Here is a 20,839-nt window from a genome sequence, read left to right as displayed (position 1 = left end):
GAAGTTCAGGTTATTGTACTTAATGAAATTTTTCTGAAGGTGTGTAGGAAATTGCCAAGTAAGTTGAATTATCAAAGATGGGTGCTGTATCAGTAGAATGAGGTGATTATGCTTAAGGAAACATGAGTTTGAATTACTTTAACTCTCTTTATTTTGCTTTTCTGCTTGCAGAGGATGAAGATGGTATGTTTAAAGCATTGTTGATCATCACTGTTTTGTTTTATTATAGTCTACTTAGCTTGAAAAGGAATTATATTTTGTTTCTCTCTGGGGTTGGATAATCCTGCATACCGTGAGAGAATATCCAGGATCCATAGGGGTTAGTAACCTCTTGGTGCTCTGCCTTCTGGTGAGGTACAAACAGCTTATTTGGCATTAGCACTCAAATGACCCCTTGCATTTCCACCTACCAACCATAAGGCAGCCTCCACTTGGTAGTAATGCTATCAATTGTCATTTGTATCGACCTCCCCGGTAATGGCCTGGATCCCAGACATATATAGACATTTTAGCTCCAGCCATCTTATTTTATGCCAGTTTTTATCACTCTGCTATGGATGGGTAACATATTCTGATTTGATTAGGGTGTGTTATAAACATGAACTAAATGATAGGATTGGTGTTACCGGACTTAACTTGCATGTGGTTACACCACAAATGAGGTCACATCTGGCAAGGCTGTATCTTTGGGAGAACAGTCTTATCAAAAAATCTCTCTCCAGAGGAGTCCACACTCCCACCCTCCTGAAAGTAACACAGCCTTAGGTTGTTAGAGGCTCTGGAAATATTTCTGGGGTAGTTATGAATAAATGAATTAATTAATATGACTTGTACTTCTATCGATGTTACACTTAAGTTTTTACTTTTTCAGAGTGAATTGTTACAGTTCTCTTTCTTCCCTTGTTCTGGATTGTTTTTTTCTTCCTCAAGAGCTTTCAGTGTATGGGCCCCAGAGAGGGGCAATATACTGGGTAAGGACTATAATGGTGTTGCCATAAAGTGACAACACTCTTTTGACCTCAGCTGTGCCATCAAGAGCCAGACATATGTCAGTCAAGCCTCTGCTTTATTGATTCAGTTTGAATGGCCTTTACAACTATTTCAGGAGACAAGGGTTGCTGCACCATGATCCTGGAGGGAAGGTCTTGTTTAATATACAGTATGTTTTTCACAGGGTTAGGAGTGTTCTGAACTTGTGGACAAGATCATCCCTCAAATCAAGGTGGGTGGGTTAGAATAGGCCCATGTAGTCTGTTTTCATCCCACATCTTAATTGTTACTGTACTTATTAAGCAGTTGGGGTATCAACAGCCAAGGAACAATGAAATGATCAGTGAGTGGAGGTTGCTGATTGGTTGATGGGCAGACATAGGCTTGAAAACACTTGGGTGCTAGAACCAAGAGTTGGTTAACATGTGATGAAAGGCATTTACCTTACAAGAAGGCAAGGGGGTAAGAGGTTTGTAACCCATGTGGATCCTGAAAAATTTTTCAAGTCTTGTAAGACACTGTTCCAGAGAGAATCAGTTTTTCATATTTCAAAATTTACTTTTTTTTGATGTATTAGCAAAGTTATTGTATTGACTACTTTAGAATGTGTACTTATTGAAAGTGATAGGGACATTAATTTGCTTTACAATTCTTTGTATTTGTTGGGGCATATAATGTAACCACATCGTCAGTGTGTCCTGAATTTTGCTGCTTTAGTTTCTGATTTCTGGATTTACTAAATCTCGTTGGATTTTTCTTAAAGTTGGTGAGATCAGTCATTCCATCAGTCTTCAGCTAAGTTTAAAAACTCTGTCTTAACCACATGTACATTTGTATGTACAACCATCTGTTTACATGTTTCCTGAATATATTATCTGATCATCAGCTTTACTGAATAATGTTTCATATGGAACAGACTTGGTGAGATTTATATGTATCACTCATCAGCCTTCTGCTCAGGCTCAAAGTTTACAACTTAGTTGCACCATCCTCATTAAAATTTGTACCTCTGTTGTGAACTAAGCTTTCATTCTGTCTTGTCCTCACTACTTTTTTTATTTCAGTTAAACAAAGATAACTCTGTTCTAAGATAATACCAAATCACTTATATCATTGTTCATGCTTGTATCATGAACTTTATTAACCTGTAACAAATCATGATGGATTTTGAACATGATTGATGAGATTAGTATTTTCATGTAATCTTATCTCGTGTTCATGATGGAGCAGTGCATGTGCATCTGTATCTATTTTCATATACCCACAGCTGTTCTTGAGAGGCAACTTATGATTATTATCAGATTGCTTAAATAAGAAAATTATATGTTAACTCACAACTTTTATATCACAAGCTTTACCAAATCTGATTAACTGTGAATCAGACTTGGCTAAATTATAATTACAGTACACCTGAACGTTTAAGGTATTAATGAATTACACATATGCATGTACATCAATATAAATGCCCCATACTAAAGTTTCTTATGATTGGCTTTTCTTTATTCTCATTCATATCATATTTTTCAGCAAACTTTGCCATGCATGCACTCATACTTTTGCATTTGAATTCGGGTGTTCTTTGTAATCACTATCTTTGCAGAATGACATGGATTTTAATCAGATATGCTAAGTTCCAGAGTTCAGAAACAGAGCTGAATTGTATTTTGAAAGATAAAAGTTTTAATGACTCACATATTGACCAGTCTTTAAGCTTTTTTTTGGTGATGGTCAGAAAAAAAAAAAACGTTTGGTGAAATGACGTGTAAGAATTACAGTAATTCTGCATTTGTGTTTATACAATGCCAATATATGCTAGTTTAGAGCTTAGTGATCTGAGTCATATTAGTTTCTAGGTAGCATGTTTTTAAGTATCTAGAATGTTTGAAAGGAAGGTCAGATATCAATTATCATATAAGAGAGGAACAGAGTTCTCAGCTCTGTTTCTTTCAACTTGCCATGCATATGTTTGTATCTGATACAAATGATTGTGTGTAAAGAATTAAGATTTTCTTGATAGAACATTCTTCCACCATCATCTGCATATGTTTTTTATGGAAATCATTTTCACAGATTTTATCATTTCAGCTGATCGTTTAGAAGACTGGATGGATGACGTGAATGCTCGTGTTGATTATGCTGTCGGATATGGCAAAGAACGTGGCTTTGTCAAGACGGGCGATCCTGTCGTGGTGGTGACTGGATGGCAGAAGGGAGCTGGCTTTACCAATACCATGCGTGTTTTGTACGTAAAGTAGCTTCTTGGTTATAAACACAAAGGGATGCTGATGGCTTATTTTGGTAATTATGGGAATTGTAGTTTTGTTTTGATGCTGGTCTGGGTTCTTTGATAATGACAGCAGAATATTACCAACTTGTAAGAAATTGTAGCAGGTTGTTATACATTTGCAGAGGTAATGGTTATTAATGCAGCATAAGTGCATTTATGTGTTCCTCTAAGAAATATTCATGCTTTGCAAATTGTATGTGGGTTTATGCTTACTAACTGCTTTAACTCATTCAGCACTGAAATCATAATGTCTTGAAACCTTACCAGCAAGAACAGCTTTGGAATCTGTAGTTGTGATATATGATGATAACAATGAATGTAAGACCATGCAGTATAAAGTTGCTGATATCTACATGATGTGTTTCATCAATATAAAATAAACCAATGTATATAAGTTTGCATATACTTTATATATATATATATATATATATATATATATATATAGATAGATAGATAGATAGATAGAGTCCTTCAGCATAAACTACAAACAACTTATCTGTTCCACTTTAAACTATGCCTGACTTGCTTGATCTTCACATCCTCAAAAACATATATAACAGTGCTGCAAAACAGTTACTAGCTGCTAAGCAAGCATAAACACTCAACACCTTCACATTTAAACAAAGATCCTCCCAATAGAGTCTTACCTCAACATGCTCGGTATTCAGTTGTGTATCAGTTGTGTATAACAGGACTAGACCCGTTCCTCCCAGATCATTTTATAACTAACCACCAACCCTCATGTAAAAATAAAAATTTTACCCCCTACTTCACACTTTAGCATCCTCTACTCTCAGATTCCTCCATCCCCCAACAGTAATAACATCAAAATATATACTCATTGAAATAAACTTACAAGCACTAAACAATCAACCTCAACTCAGTCATAAATTCCAACCCACCAGACATACATCCATCAGAAACCACAATCCCTTTACCAGTATTTCCCAAACATTTTTGAACATGACCTTGAACACAGAATTTTTTTGGCCTGGCAATCCTTTGGGTGCGAACATAGTTTCAGTGTTTCTTCATTTAGTTTTATCCAAGAAATTTTACTTAATCTTATGAAAATTTAATAATCAATAAATTTCAATATTTCGTATGTTGATTCAAGGAAATGAAAAGCACAGCTTCATGCAAATGTAAGTCATTGTAAAATTAAGCAAGCAAAGAAAAACAAACTTTTGATTGGCAAGTTTGACGCTGCTTCATGAATGAACCCTTCTGACTATTGATTGTTTGCTCATAAATTTAGTCAACAAAAATTGTAGTTACCATGATGATGCTTTTCTGTGGTCTCATAAATGACAGGCTTTGATAATTTCTATCTTCAAATGGACTTCATTGCAACAATTTACAAGGAAGAAAACATTTAGTGTTTTAATGGCTACTATAATGTTCCTTCATTTTATGGGCAAGTTCTTCCGGATTCGGCTTTAAGTTGATTGATAGAGCACAGCGCAAATCATGCTGAGGATTCAGATGGTTCCCTTTCTTTAGTCTGATCATCACAAGAGCTGAAAATCCCTGTTCATAGAGGGATATGGTTGGAAAAGGGAGAAAATCCTTTTCAGCTTCACAAGTTAGAATAGGCTTATCCTTGAGTTGAGCCCAGAATTCAGAGTACGAGAGACTTTCAGAATGTTACTTGTGCACCTGATTTTCCTGGAGAGCTATAAGCTCTTCATGAAAACCAGGGATATCTTCTCCAACTTCTCTGATGTTCACACCATACACATTCCTAACCCAGGTATGTTGACATTTTCTGGCAAATATCTGTCCATATCCTCCTGAAGCACTGCACTCAGTTGTGGAAATGCAGCCATTTTTCCCATGGCTAATCGTTCTCTCCAAAGTGCAAGTTTCTTCTTGAATTAGGCATTTTTTCACAAATGTCCATCGTAGTTAGATTTCAGCCATGCATGTCTGAATTCAATTTATTCAGCAAAGATGCTATTGGTAAATAAGTGTAACCCTTGCTTACCAATAGCTTCTTAGCTATGTCTCATCCTTGTATATCAACTGACTGTTCTACGTCTTCTATCTCATTCTTTTATCTCCCTTGACGATGTGATCATTACACGAAAGTGCACTTGGGAACTTATTGTGTTTCGTTTTCCTCATGGTTATATGTATATACTAGATCACGTGCACCATTGTGACCTCTTGCAGTATCTATCCCTCCATATTTCTGACACCTGTTCCAACAGGAACTCCCTCAAAGGTATGGCCACATCAGTAGAGTCACCACAACAAGTGAACTCCAGTGCATATATATATATATAATATAATATATATATATATATATATATATATATATATATATATATATATATATATATATATATATATATATATTTTTTTTTTTATTGTAATTGCCATCTACCGCATCAGCGAGGTAGCGCAAGGAAACAGACAAGGAATGGCCCAACCCACCCACATACACATGTATATATGTAAATGCCCACACACGCACATATACATTCATATACATTTCAACGTATACATACATACACATCCACAGACATGTATACACATGTACATATTCATACTTGCTGCCTTCATCCATTCCTGTCACCACCTCGGCACATATTAAATAGCATCCCCTCCTCTCCAGTGAGGTAGCATGCATATATATATATATATATATATATATATATATATATATATATATATATATATATATATATTTATATATTATATATGTGTGTGTATGTGTGTATGAGTTTACTGTCTATATGTCAATCTATCTATCATATATATATATATATATATATATATATATATATATATATATATATATATATATATATATATATATATATATAATCATGTGCAAATGCTCATTACATGTGGGGAATTTAATGTGAAAGTCCAGTATTATGAGGAACAAATTTTTTATGAATATTCATGCTTATATTCATCTTTGCTTCATAGTTAATTGCATTCCTTTGCATGCTTCTTAAACTTGAACCCAATGAGATACTTAAAGTATATATTCAGTTTGTTTTTAAAGGGTTGTTTACTCCAACTATGTAGATTGGCACATTCTCCTCTCTCTCTCTCTCTCTCTCTCTCTCTCTCTCTCTCTCTCTCTCTCTCTCTCTCTCTCTCTCTCTCTCTCTCTCTCTCTCTCTCTCCCCTCCTCTCTCTCTCTCTCTCTCTCTCTCTCTCTCTCTCTCTCTCTCTCTCTCTCTCTCTCTCCTCTCTCTCTCTCTCTCTCTCTTTATATGTCTGTATCCATATCTTGTCTAAGCTAAACATTGTGCAAAAATTTCATGTGTATGCAACGGTTATTGAATAACATATTTTAAATAGCCCTTAATGCTAAATCTTCACTGAGTAAACAAAAAATTGTAAGCAAATTTTTTACTTTTAATGAATGTGTGGTGGAAGAATATGCATTTTGGCATTTATGAGGTATGTTTGAAAACACACACATAACCAATGTTTATTTACATAATTATGTATAAAACCTGAACTCAGTATTAAGGTACTTTTTGAGCTTTAAAGGCAATAGAAATTTTTTTTAGTAACATTATTGTGAAATTAGTAGAGATGGATAATTTGAAATTGTGTGTATACTCTGTTTTTGTCTTGTACATGAAACACATGACAGTAAAGACGGATAGAAGAATTGTGTACAGGGAAAATTATCTTTTGCTATCGTGGAACTGCTAGCGCTTTGAAATGAATTTTATGTTTTTGTTACGTGTTATGTAGATTCAGTATTAAATGATGATGTTCCAAGAGGAAAGTGTATTGTGGTAGTTCTTTGTAGATATTGTACAATGTTTTGTATCATGTATTTATTGAATGTTGTAAAGGATCTTGTACTGTGGGCATTAGGGGCAAGAAGATGACCAAATATTTTTTTATCGGTATGGTACAGTTTTTTACGTATCATCAGATATCAAAACAACTACAGAAGTAATATGGGAATTAAACTAGTCATTTGAGTTTAGTAAGAAGATGGACATGTTTAGAATTGATTTTGGCACACATCCATACCAGTGGACATTAGTTGTTGCCTGGTATGCATTATCCGTGTGTCATTGCTATGGCCTCTATTAAAAAGATGAATGTTACAGATTGGTGTTTTATCCTAATAACTTCATGAACTTTACATTCATCTCCTTTAATCATATTGTGGATGCTATTGGACTCTGCCTGCAAGTGTTACACTGCAAGTGAGAAGTCATTTCAGCATGGTTGTATCATTGTCTCTAGATAGAAAGGGATACAGTTTACTCAAATACCTTCTCACTCTAAAGGAGTCGCTTCTTTCCTTAACACTGTGTGGAGTGCAGCCTCAAAGTTGGAGAAGCCCTATGAAAGAGGTCCTGGAGTTGGGGTATAATAATGATTGATAATAATAATAGTGATAATTATATATCTTTCTATATCTTGATGCCTGTTCCTTTCTGTTACTTCCTCAAGGGAGTAGCCATGACAATAGAGTCTCCATAACTAGTGAACTCCAGTGCCGCTTCGTAGCCTTGAGTGCCTCATCCTTAACAGGCCACTGGCAGAGGGCAAGTCTAGCACAGTGTTTGCAGAGTCTCTTACGTAATGTTCCCACAGACTACTACTACCAAATGTGTTTACCTACCTAATGTGTTTACCTACCTAAATCTTCATACCTACTACTGCTTTCTACTGCTTCTACCATTTTGCCAAAAGGCTTGGCAAGCACAAAGTGCTAACCACAGGAAAATCTAGAGTAATGAAGAATGAGCTGTGTGAGTTGAATGTTGTCATATGTGTGACAGGGAGAAATTTTATGTTTGTGGACAGGATGCCAGTAGTCCACATGTGGGTGAAGCTGAAAGAAATGACAGTTACCTTGGTCAGAGGAGTGCACCTAGACAACCACTGAAGTGTTGGCTCACTGTGTAGCCATCACTAAACCCCCCAATACTGAGGCAGGTAGCACTGGTCTTTGGCTGCCTACCAACTGCTACCTACAGGAGTCTGACTCCTCTATAATTTTTACACTCACTTTTACTCCATATCCCTTTACATATCAAAGTGCAACAAGTCTGACATCATCCCATCAACAAGCTGAAAGTTTTTGAATACTTCCATACTTCCTTCCTAGATCCACTCCATGGCAGTTTCACACACTTGGAATCAGTCTTCATATAGCCTTGTTAATGAATTAACTTGTCTATACGAATCCATTTTTTTATATAACAGTGGCTGACTAATATTTATGATTGCTTAGGTTATTTGTGAGGGATTATCTACATCATAAATACTCCCATGAATATTAGGGTGACATGCACAAACTCTTTCATACCATGATTTGAATACATTTTTGTAAATTTATTTATTCATATAGGTATCCCTTATATGTAATGATTCATATAAAGGCACCTCAAATTTTCAGAAAGTTACCTTGATAAATCCACTTTCCTGTGGAGAAAGTAAGTCACATTCAGGTATCAGCCCAGATATACAATGATTTTTTCCAAGAACCCATTTTTCAATATTTTTCTTGGACACTTTTGTTTATGCACTTTTTGATTATTCACTCCAAAAGAATTTCAATACTATACAGAATACTGAAAATTTAGATTCCTAAAATAGGGCATATGTCTACCTGGTGACAGTAGTACTACGTCTGTTGGGGCTCAGAGCACTCTTAGTGTTCTCATGGCTTTCAGTTGAATGTGTGAATGTTAGAAAAGGTAAGTTTTAAGTGTTGTCCTTAAACAATGAAATGAGTTTTTCTCAGACAAAAGTAAAACTGATAGAAGGCTAAGATTTATCATTGCCTTGTTTGGATTGAGATTTTTGCTGGTTGGAGGAGGATGAGCTCATGGGCAGGAAGTAAGAGGTGATGCTTGTCTGTTTTTCTTCTTTGAAATTCATCAGATCACTGTGGCTTGGCATGACCAGATGATGTTAAGTGAGAGATCTTGTACTTCTCTTCTGGTTTGGATTATTGTAATGTGCCACCTGTATGGTCAGTTGGATGTAATTATAGATTCCCTAATGTACCTGCTTATTGAAGGTTAGTGTATGAGTGAAAAGTGGACCCTACCATGTATTACAAAGGTGGAAGTTCAGACCAGCCGTTATTCATTCATAAAGTTTTTTTTTTTTTTTTACATAGAAATAATATGAATTAAAAGCTTGATAATATACAGTCTGCAAACTTATAGAGTAGAAATAATATGAATTAAAAGCTTGATAATATACAGTCTGCAAACTTATAGAGAGTTAACTTATGGGTGATACATGTATGGCCCTTCCAAACCTGATCTCCCTCTCTGCCCTTCCACTTCAAATAAGGTGCAGTATTATATCTTCTGTTGATAAGATAGATAGATGTTATTTTCTCTGAAAGTGGGGGTCTTGCTACATCATTTACTGTCGAATTTGTTCCTTTTTCATTTTCATTATACAATGATTCTGGATCACTGGAATTTCTTGGAGGATTGTAAATTATCAGCACCACTGTGCACATGTTGCCTATGGCACCATAAATTCTTCCTATTATATTCTGTGTGAATGAGCCATCCATCAGTATTTCCCAAAATTTAATATTTACCCTTATTAAGAGGGCCAATCCAAATCCCTTTTTATCATCTTTGTCCTTTCTTGATATTATGTAACCCTCTGAACAGATTTAAGCCAGGCTTTATATTTTAAGATAGGCTCCACTATTCACACAATATTAGGATTGCTTCCTTGGTTTAGTCCTTGAACTCTAGTGCTTTACCATTTACCACTAAACTACCCACACTTATACCTGTATATGTGATTTTTGATCTTCCGCTGCAAAGTAAAGGGAAAATTATTCTGCTATTCTTGGCATCCATGTAAGCATGCACATCCTCATCTTGGTCAAATTTTACAGTTGAGTTCAGTTCTTAGCATGTAAGTTAGTAGATGCATGTTCTGAACACTTCAGCGTCTTACCAAAAGTAGGTTGCCTTGACCATTTCACACCTCGGAGGCAAACTTCATAACTGTAGATTTCCTTTGTTAAATCTGAGGCAAACAGTACTTGGTAATCTTGGCCTCCCTGAATTAGGATAGCAAAAAAAGAAGTAGGAATATAACTGGGTGAAAAATAAAGACTGCAGTTGTAAAGATATTGAAATCCCATAGAAGAGAAAAAAATTAATGAAGAAAAAGTTATTCACAACATGGAAAGGAATCCAAAGTCACTTTACACATAAATGTACAAAGCAAAAATCAGGAAACTAGAGATAAGACCATTTAATGAAGGAGGTGAACACGAAAATAACTCCAAGAAAATATGCAGGATGTTGATTGAACAATATCAATTGGTATTCTGCTCAAAACTGAAAAATAAACTATTCAGCCAGTGTTTTGACGGTGCTCATGGATGCTGAAATATTAGTAGATAATATAAACAGCAATTCATAATCTTAGAGAAAATTCAGCCCAAAGACCAGTTGGAATCCCAGTTATGTTCCTCAAAAAGACAAAAACCAGGAATAGCAAAACTAATGATATTATTGAGGCAGTCTGGATGAGAGCAAAACTGCAGACATTCACAAATTGGCACGTGTGACATCGATACGTCGTGGAGGATCTAAGTTAATACCAAAGCAACATTGACCATTTAGCTTGACTTCCCATGTAATACAAGTCTCTGAAAGACTGATTAAAGGACATGTATTAAATCACCGTCAAGATTAGTGCCAAGAATTTGTGCCGGGAAAATGTATGCAGACCCAATTATTAGCTCGTCACAATGACATGTGTGAGTTTAAGTCAAGGAAAAAGAATGGACGCTTTTTTCCTTGACTTTGCAAAAGCATGTGACAATGTGAACCGCACCATTTTTCTTGAGAAAGTACCTAATCAAAACATTAAGGGTAAGATAAAAAGATGGATATAAATGAGTTTCTGGCAGACAGAAAGTTCATAGTGGTAGCAAATGGAACTGTGTCCAAGTAGGAAGGTGTCGTATATGGGTTACCACAAGGAAAGGTGTTTGTCTCAATACTCTTTGTGTAATAATGATATAAGATTAATAATGAAGTAAAGGAAAGCATGCTCAGGAGCTGTGTTGAAAACAGTGTAAGCAAAATGATTGGATGAAAAAATTATCTAATATAGTTGCAAAAAGTCATAGACACAATATTATAATAGGCAGAAGGGAACCTGATGGAATTTAATGAAAATGAATTTGAGCAAATGTTATGGGACAAGGAAGTATTCATTAGTGATAACTTATAAAGACCCAACAGGGAAAGTGATAGAAAGTGGAATGAGTGTTAAAGATTTGGATGCCATCATGAGTGAGAAACTAGATTTCAGAAAGCATAATAACATAATGCTATCAAGTCAAATTATGAATAATATGATGCTGAGAAATTTCACAAAAAGGGATGGAATCCTACTGATGAGATTGTTTGATATATTGATAAGAAGCAAACTTTAATACTGTGACACTGAGAAATTTCTCTTAAAAGTGATGGAATTGTATTGATGAGATTGTTTGATGTATTGATAAGAAGCAAACTTGAATATTGTTGTGATGTATGGTCAGTAATGAAATAAATAAACATATTCAAGAGAATTCAGAAGCACTTCACAAGCAAAATTGAGGGGATGGAACACATGAAGTACCATGAAAGGCTTAAAGAACCACAACTCTAGCTTAGAATGAAGAGGATATGTAATAGTGATAATCTGCAAATAAAAAAAAATCAAGGAATGAGAGAAAATGTGTTAAGCCTGAAAGCCATTCAACAGGGAAGATAGAGTTATTTCTTTAAGAATACTATGGAACAAACCGAAAATATATTGGGCAAAAATGTATGACAGCCCCTTCAAGAAGTTAGAACAATTGTTGTGCCCTGCCAGGAGAAATAGACATACAGGAAAAACTACAGAAACATTTAAAAGAGTACTTGACATTTGTTTCAAATCAGTCCCAAATGAACAAAGCATTGATGATTATGTACTGCAGGTGACAGCTGAGAAGAACGAACAAGATGTGCAGTGAGAGTTTTGCACTAGCCTTGCCATTTTGGCTAAACCTTGTCCTGGGTAACTTTAGACTTCTTTCCCTCCTCTCTTGGTTTATCACTCAACTGAATTCATGCTTTTTTTTTTTTGAAAGATTTTCTAGCCTGCATATGCACCTCATGGCTACCTCTCTCCATATCACAGCTAGTCCATAGTAGTCATCTCTTTATGCCTTGTTTGTATCTCCCAATTCTTCTGGCTTCTTTTTTCTCTCAACTTAAAGTTGACAAGTATGTTGCATCAAGTGCCTTTTGATGTACTTCCCATCTATAGCTTTCCTTTCCTCTTTGTTGAGATGTTCTACCAGCCCAAAGATCATTGCTACCTTGCATATGTTAAAGTGTGCAATGTCTCAGCTGAGGAATGGCCTACCTGTCAGTTATCTCCTGTAGATGCAATATTTCTCCTCCTCAGCCTTTATTATTTTAAAAATCTGGATTTTCATTTCCACACATTAGTTCTGAATTGAATAATCTACACTCCCTTAAGCCTTCCTTCCAGTGCTCCACACACTTTCCTGATCGTTTCACCCCTGGCTGAGTAAATTGTCCTTTCTATGGCTTTATTCAGTATGTTACTCTGTCTGTCTTTAATGAGACTGTTGATCATTTCAAATTCACTTGTAGACCCTTGTTGGTAGATGAATTATATCAATTTGAAAAAACTGAAGTCTGAAAATTGCACCATAAGAAAATTCAAATTAAGACTGTAGGTACCCCAGTAAAAGAACTATATGTTTTTTGTTAGAATATATGACATAATGGATAAAGAATTTAGACAGATTCCGTAAGGGCTTGCATCACATTGTAGTCCTGCTTTTTCAATGTGAATTAAACAAAGTATGAAATGGACAGTACATTGTTTTCAAACAGTTATAATGCTTCTTTTTTATGTGAGAGTAATTTCTGTAAAGAGCAGCTACCATGATTATTAAGAAATTCGTCTCTCATTCATATTTACCAATGTTACTGAGACAGCAGGAGTCTTAATGTTCATACTGAAATTTACTGGATCCGTCAGTAAAGATAATTTATTTATATTGTACATAATGTAGAAATGGCTGTAAAAAAATAAGTATATCAGATGGTCTTGGGATTCAGAACCCCATTAAAGTAGCTAATACATTTAGTGCCAAAAGTGCACCACCACTTTCCATCTTTATTCCTATCCTTCTTTCTTCTTGTATAGAAAGATTGTCCTCCTTGTTTGTTGTTTTTATCAATAACACAGCAGCAGGATATGCTTGGGAGTTTAGTTAGTGTAGTTTAAGTAGCAATTTAAAGCTTTCAGTGTTGTTTAGCTAGTAGTACTGCGCAAAAGTTTAGTGTTTAAGATGGTGTGAAAGGAAAGAGAGTTACATTAGGTGTGTACCCAAATATAGGAGAGATGGTTATGTTAGAATAAGGAGTCGGAATGTAAGATTTAGTAAAAATACAATACACTCAGATATTTACATGGTATGATTGTTTTTGTAAGGTGAAAATACTGCTGAAGAGTAAGCAAACTGGATGATGGTTGAAGAAAGGGACTAAGCTCTTGAAGTGATGGTTACAGAGCAACAAGCTGTTTAGTATCCATTTATACTATTTATATATGCTTGTCAGATATGGGTAGAGAATAAAAGATTGATAGAATGTCTTGAATGAGATTAGTGGGAGCAAGAGATGTAGGATGCCAGCAAGGAGTTGGAAGAAGTGAGGTATAATGTGTTTGGTAATAAGGTAAAGTTGAGGGTTTATGAAATGTGTCTTGAATGTATTATTTACTGGAAGGTATGACCAAGTCTCTGATTTATGAGTGCATGAATTGACATGTTTAGTCGTAAATATGAAGCATTATTTAACATCATTCTTATTAGTATTTACTATTCTGTAAAGCACTCAGAATTATGGCTCTATTCAGTACATCTGTTACATAGCTAGGTTTCACATACTATCCCTTGCAGAGCTCATCATGATGGACCAATCTTTAACATCCTTTTTTTCTTTTCTCTCTCCTTTCCTTTTACTTATGTATAATACAAACCATGAATGTAATACAACAACTTATATTTTGTTACTCTCATCCCACTTTGAAAATACTCATGACGTATATTTTCTTTCCAAGATATTTGAAATGATTGTACAGGTATATGGTTATATAGGATGCAAATGCCTTTGCATTGCTTTTGTATTGTACGTTCCCCCTTCCCTTTTATCTTTATGTATACGTTCAAACATTCTTGTATAGACACATACGTATTAACAACATACACCTTTGCACTCAAGCAGTACATGTACTTTTGCTCTCTCTCCCTCCTCACACACACACACACACACACACACACACTTATTTATCATTCATATGTATATAATTTTCATATCTAACAAATACAGTTTACAAACATTATTTTTACATATACTTAATTGCTTTTCCTGCTTATTCAAGGTAGCTTCAGGAACAAACAAATAAACTGCCTCATTTGCTCAAATCCACTATCCAGCTGTTATGTATAATGTATCAAAACCAGAGCCTACCTGTTTTATCATTATGCATAGGTAAAATCATGAGCTCATACTCAGCTCAAAGCACACACAAAACATCACATACCCTGACACAGCCATCATGCATCGACAGTTTTATAAGGATAAAGGCACCAGGTAAGTCCAGTGATGCTTTTGGTATTATATGCTTATTACATGGGCTTACTCTATGCATGTGTTGTATTGCATGATCATATATTAATCATAATATATCATACTAGTATTTATATGTTTATTGCACTTTTGAATTTTTATAGTTTCTGTATATTCACATTTTGTTAAATGTAACACCAATATAGTACCCTCTGTAAAGGATAATGCCTACTAGATAAACAAAAGTACATCAAAATCACTTTCTTTATCAAGACTTTATCATTGTTAGCTTTTTGCTTTGCATGAAAAAATTTGAATCTTAGCCACATGTACCGTACAACGTGGTGGAAATGATAGTGATGAAACCAGTTGAATTGATGGAGTGGCTTCCACTTTTTCATATGAATGTCTGCAGGGAGCTCACCAGTCAAAAAACTGATATAAAACCTTGGATTAGAAGTCATTTTGCCTTTGCCAACTGGCATTTCATCCGTGCCCAGCTGGTGGGAGTTCTAGCTGCTGGCAAAATACCACCTGGCTCCAGTTAAAGCTGTTTACTTTTTTCCTTTTTCCATACTTGTTCACCACTTCCCATGTTAGTGAGGTTATGTTAGGAGCAGACAGAGAATGGCCTCGTTCTTTCACTTCCCCTCTAAAGATGTCATGAATATTGCACCAAAACCAAAGCCCTCATCACATGTTTATATATTGGACAGGAAGCACGGTGTCACTTCACTGATTTGGAAGAATCTTAGATCTTGTGGTCCTTCATGTTGTACTCTAGGGCCAAGCCTCTCAAACATATAGATTGAAAAGAATTATCCTGTTTCAGTTAGCCAGGAGAATTTTAATCAGTAAGGAATTGGAAACCTCTTAATCTTCACATGTTTCTCAAGTTCTTAAGATTAGGTGCAAAATTTCCCAGTTATGTGTGTGTTTCTCAAGTTTTACAATCTTCACAAGCTACAGCACAGTCTTTTCTGTGGTACTCAGGCTTTTATTTTTGTGATGATGAGAACAAGATCTATTATCAGAAAAGTGCGATAATATTTTTTGCTGCAACAATACTCAAGATCTTCAGAACTTTGAAGTGGCTACACAAGATTTGAAAACTGAAAGCCTTCATGATAGTACAGAATTATGTGGTAGAATGAATATTTTCTCATCCTGTGCCCTCAGTAAGGTTCTAGATTTAGATGGTTTCTTATTCACTAAGGCCAGCCAGTCAGCAAGCAGTAATTATGAGACTCTCAAGAGTAATTAATCGTTTTAGGTTTGTGAATGAGGATCCTTCAAGGTGGAAGCTTTGCTAAAAATTTTGGTCTTGAATAATGGTAATAGTTTCTAAGGTTACAAAACCATTAACCTGTGAGAATATTTGTAAATGCTGTTCGTTATTTTTCAACTCTATCTGTTTCTTCCTCATCAAGGCTAGCCTTCAATAAATGAAGGTGAAATATAAAGAAATGGGATAAAAGTATGCATTTAAAAAAAAAAAAGGGACAGGTTAAAGTTATGAGGAAGGATATGAAAACAGAGTGCAGCAGCAGAGGAAAAGAAACATCTGTCACGTTGCTGCACTCTTAAGTTGTAATTAGCAGCACAGTAATTATGCAATGCAGTGATCTTCCAAGCTCTGTGAGGTTTAGCTAATGATACAGACATGTAATGACTTACCTGTCAGGAGTAGAAACCAAAATAACATCTTAAAAAGAGGAAAACTACCAGTGACATAGGCAAATAGGGTGAAAGAATACTGGAGGGAGAGAAATGGCAGAAGAAAGCATGAAATGGTGTATGGAAGGGAAGCATGTCAGGACAGGGATAGGTTGAGACATTTTTTGAAACTTGTTTCATGCTTAATAGGTGTAGAAAGAAATGAAGATCTCTTTATTTTGACACCAGTACATGTTAATTACTGGTTAGTAGTTTCTTACTGGGACTACCTTACTATGTCATGTACAGAAAAGTGGATATGAAATGTGAGATGTCTCCATCTATAAACAGTACAACATCGAAAACCTAGAAACTTGAAATCTGGAAAATTTTCAGGATTTCATGATAAAATATTTTTGTAAAAGCATTACCTATATTATTCCTTTTCAGTTTAAAAGTATTGTGACACTGTTTTCACCCAGTAGCTCAGCCCAACTCAACAAGTTCTGAAAGAAGAAATGCATTCAATTTTGTCAAGAGGAAGGTGCAAGGGTTGAAAAAGAGGGCAAATGAGAGTTGGGGTAAGAGAGTATCATTAAACTTTAGGGATATTTTTGGAAGGAGGTAAATAACGTGAGTAAAATGAGAAAAAATGGGAATATTGGTGAAGGGAGCGAGAGGGGAAAGTGATAACAGGCAGTGAGGAGATGGAGTGAGTATTTTGAAGGTCTGTTGAATGTGTTTGATGATAAAGTGGCATATGTAGAGTGTTTTGGTTGGGATGGTGTGCCAAGTGAGTCAGGGAGGGTGGTTTGGTGAAGAAAGAAGAGGTGGTGAAAGCCTTGTCGAAGATGAAATCTGGCATGGTGGCAGTTTGGATGGTACTGCATGTGAATTTATTAAGAAAGGGGGTGAGTGGTGAGGATATCCAGTTTATGTATGTATCATGGTGAAGTGCCTGAAGATTGGTGGAATGCATGTTTAGCGCCATTGTACAAAGGCAAAGGGGATAAAGGTATGTGTTCAGAGGCATGAGTTTGAGTATTCCTGGAAGATTGTATTGGAGGTTATTGATTGAGAGGGTGATGGCATGTACAGAGCATCAGACTGGGGAGGAGCAGTTTGGTTTCAGAAGTGGTAGAGGATGTGTGGAACAAGTGATTCCTTTGATGTTTGTGTGTGAGAAATACTTAGAAAAACAGATGGATTTGTATGTGGCATTTATGGATCGAGAAGGCATATGATAGGGTTGATAGAAATGCTTTGTGAAAGGTCTTAAGAGTATATGGTGTGGAAGGTAAGCTGCTAGAAGCAGAGAAGTTTTTATCAAGGGTGTATGGCATGTGTACAAGGAGGAGGATAGGAGAGTGATTAGTTGCCAGTGAAGGTCAGTGTGCAGCAGGGGTATGTGATGTCCCTATAGTTGTTTGATTTCTTTATGGATGGGGTGGTTAGGAAGGTAAATGCAAGAGTTTTGGAGGGATGAGTATGCAGTATGTTGGGGATCAGAGGGCCTGGGAAGTGAGTCAGTTGTTGTTCACCGATGTTACAGCACTGGTGGCTGATTCAAGTTAGAAACTGCAGAAGTTGCTGAATGAGTTTGGATAAGTGTGTGAAAATTGAAAATTGAGAGTAAATGTGAATAAGAGCAAGGTTCTTAGGTTCAGCAGTGTTGAGGGACAAGTAAATTTGAATGGAAAAACGTTGGAGGAAGCGAAGTGTTTTAGATATCTGGGAGTGGACTTAGCAGCGAATGGAACCGTGTAAGTGAGTCATAGGGTGGGGAAGGGGGTGAAGGTTCTGGGATTAATGAAGAATGTGTGGAAAGAGAGACTGTTATCTCAGAGCAAAAATGGGTATGTTTGAAGGAATAGTAATTCCAACAATATTATATGGTTGCGAGTCATGGGCAAAAGGTAGGGTGGTATGGATGAGGGTGGATGTGCTGGAAATGAAATGTTTTTGAGGATGATATGTGATGTGAGGTGATTTGATCAAGTAAGTAATGAAAAGGTAAAAGAAAAAGAGATGTGTGGTTATGAACAGAATGTGGTTGAGAGAGCAGAAGAGGATGTGTTGAAATGGTTTGGTCATTTGGAGAGAATGAGTGAGGAAAGATTTATAAAGAGGATATATATGTGTCAAGAGGTGGAGGGAACAAGGAGAAGCAGGAGACTGAAGTGGAAGTGGAACGATGGAGTGAAAAAGATTTTGAGCAATCAGGGCCTGAACACACAGGAAGGTAAGAGGCATGCAAAGAATAAAGTGAACTGGAACAATGTGGTACACCAGGGTTGACATGCTGTTAATGGACTGACCAGGGCATGTGAAATGTTTGGGGTAAACCATGGAAAGGTCTGTGGGGCCTAGATGTGGATGGGGAGCCGTGGTTTCGGTGCATTACGCATGACAGCTAGAGACTGAGTGTGAACGAATGTGGCCCTGTGGGGCAGGGTGGCACCGCAATGGATGAAGGCAAGCAAGTATGAATATGTACATGGGTATCTATATGTCTGTGTATGTGTATGTATATGTGTGTATGTTGATATGTATATGTACATGATAGGGGATGGGGAGAAAGAATGCTTCCCACGTATTCCCTGCATGATGTAGAAGGCAAATAAAAGGGGAAGGAGCATGGGGCTGGAAATCCTCCTGTCCAGTTTTTACCTTTCCAAAAGAGGGAAAAGAGAAGGAAGCCAAGTGAGGATTTTTTTTCTCTAAGGCTCAGTCCTCTGTTCTTAATGCTCCCTCGCTTATGTGGGAAATGGTGAATATGTATGAAAAGAAAAAAAATGAGTGGATGGGTCTTTCTTCTTCTGTTTCTTGGCACTACCCTGCTGATGCAAGAAATGGCAATCAAGTATAATGATGATAATGAAAAGTTATTCTTAATATTCCTATTAATTTTATAAGCACTGTAATGTGCACATACTCTATACAAGAAAATAACAAAGAGAGGTAAACCATTGTACTGGTATAATAGTGTTGGCCCAAACTTACTTGATCTGTAGTAAGTTAGACTTTTAAATGTATTTTCCATACATAAGTAAGTTAGACTTTTAAATGTATTTTCCATATATAAGTAAGTTAGACTTTTAAATGTATTTTCCATATATGCACTCCAAAGTCCAGAAAAATAAAAAATCCAGAAATGTCCAGATCCCAAGCATTTTGGACTTTTGATGTAACTGTATTTGCCAACCTTACACCCCTACTATCAGTTATCTTTCTTCAGAATAGATATATTTGAAGAGCCAGCTGGTGAGCTACTTTCATCAAAGCAAGCTATCATTTTGAGGTTAACCCATTAGTTGACTGTGATGATGTGACATACCTAGAGGATTCAAATCCACTGAGCATATGAGTGGTGAGTTCTCAGGAGTCAGTCATTTAGAAAAGGAATTATTGACTTTTTAGTTCAGGCCTTCAGTTAATGGTTGCAAATGTTCCTAGACCACCTGCTAGTGGTTACTTATGGAAAAAAAAATCACCTATCGTTAGGCTGTATTATCACTGGTGGACAGAAAGGAGGACAGGGTCATTAGGAACTTTCTTGCCTCTGGGAGTCTGTTTTAATGTGCTCCTGAATGGAGTGCAGCTATGGAACTGTGGGAGCCCTAAAAAAGGGGTCCTGGGGTTGTATAATGATTTAGTAATAGTATTGATGATGATAATAATATGTAATGGTTGGTTGTGCTACTGTTTCTTAGATAAAACATGTGTCTGAATTGTCTAAATGTTTACCAAATTTCACCCACTTTTTACATTTTTAGATTGTTGGTGAATGTTTACTCAAAGGGAATTATGAATTTTGATTTTAAAGACTTCAGCTAAAACTAGTTACATCCATTCTGAAAGAGCTACTACAGTGTCAGTTAGATTATGAATTATTAGTGTGCAGAAAAGATGATATATACAAGTCTTAAATGATTTTATTTATAAGAGGATATTGCACCCACTTACAAGAGCAAATCACAGACATTTGAGGACCTCACATTATTTTGTTACTTTTTTTGTTAAAATCATGATTTAATCTTTTCATCTGACATGACTTCATTTAGGACATACTTATGTCACTGTCAAGATGGCTGCTTTAAAAAAAATGATTCTCTATAATATCTCCATGGTTCTTTTCAGTGCATTAAACTGATAATCTTTTTACTGGATTGTTCTATTTAATTAAGTAGCACAGTAGCCCCAAAGATACATGTTTTAGTGTTACACTGATTTTTATTTGGACATTATACTGCAGTTGAATGTCAGTATA

General features: G+C 35.9%; 1 protein-coding gene across 8 annotated transcripts in view; it reads left to right on the top strand.

Annotated features, from left to right (window-relative positions):
• LOC139746480 (pyruvate kinase-like) overlaps positions 1-20,839 on the top strand; it is a 56,163-nt gene that overhangs the window by 34,685 nt on the left and 639 nt on the right. For 4 of the 8 annotated variants that reach the window (XR_011712163.1, XR_011712162.1, XR_011712161.1 and 1 more), the window contains 2 exons: positions 3,076-3,232; positions 19,808-19,939. Coding sequence is in view for 4 of the 8 variants with exons in the window: in XM_071657750.1 (XP_071513851.1) it covers positions 3,076-3,232 (157 nt within the window). In the remaining 4 variants the exon portion in view is untranslated. The remainder of the gene's footprint in view (positions 1-3,075; positions 3,233-19,807; positions 19,940-20,839) is intronic. The other 4 variants (XM_071657750.1, XM_071657751.1, XM_071657749.1 and 1 more) reach the window with 1 other exon arrangement.

This window comes from Panulirus ornatus, chromosome 65, assembly GCF_036320965.1.
Source record: "Panulirus ornatus isolate Po-2019 chromosome 65, ASM3632096v1, whole genome shotgun sequence".
NCBI classification, from domain to species: domain Eukaryota; kingdom Metazoa; phylum Arthropoda; class Malacostraca; order Decapoda; family Palinuridae; genus Panulirus; species Panulirus ornatus.
This window is presented reverse-complemented; position numbering and strand designations above follow the sequence as displayed.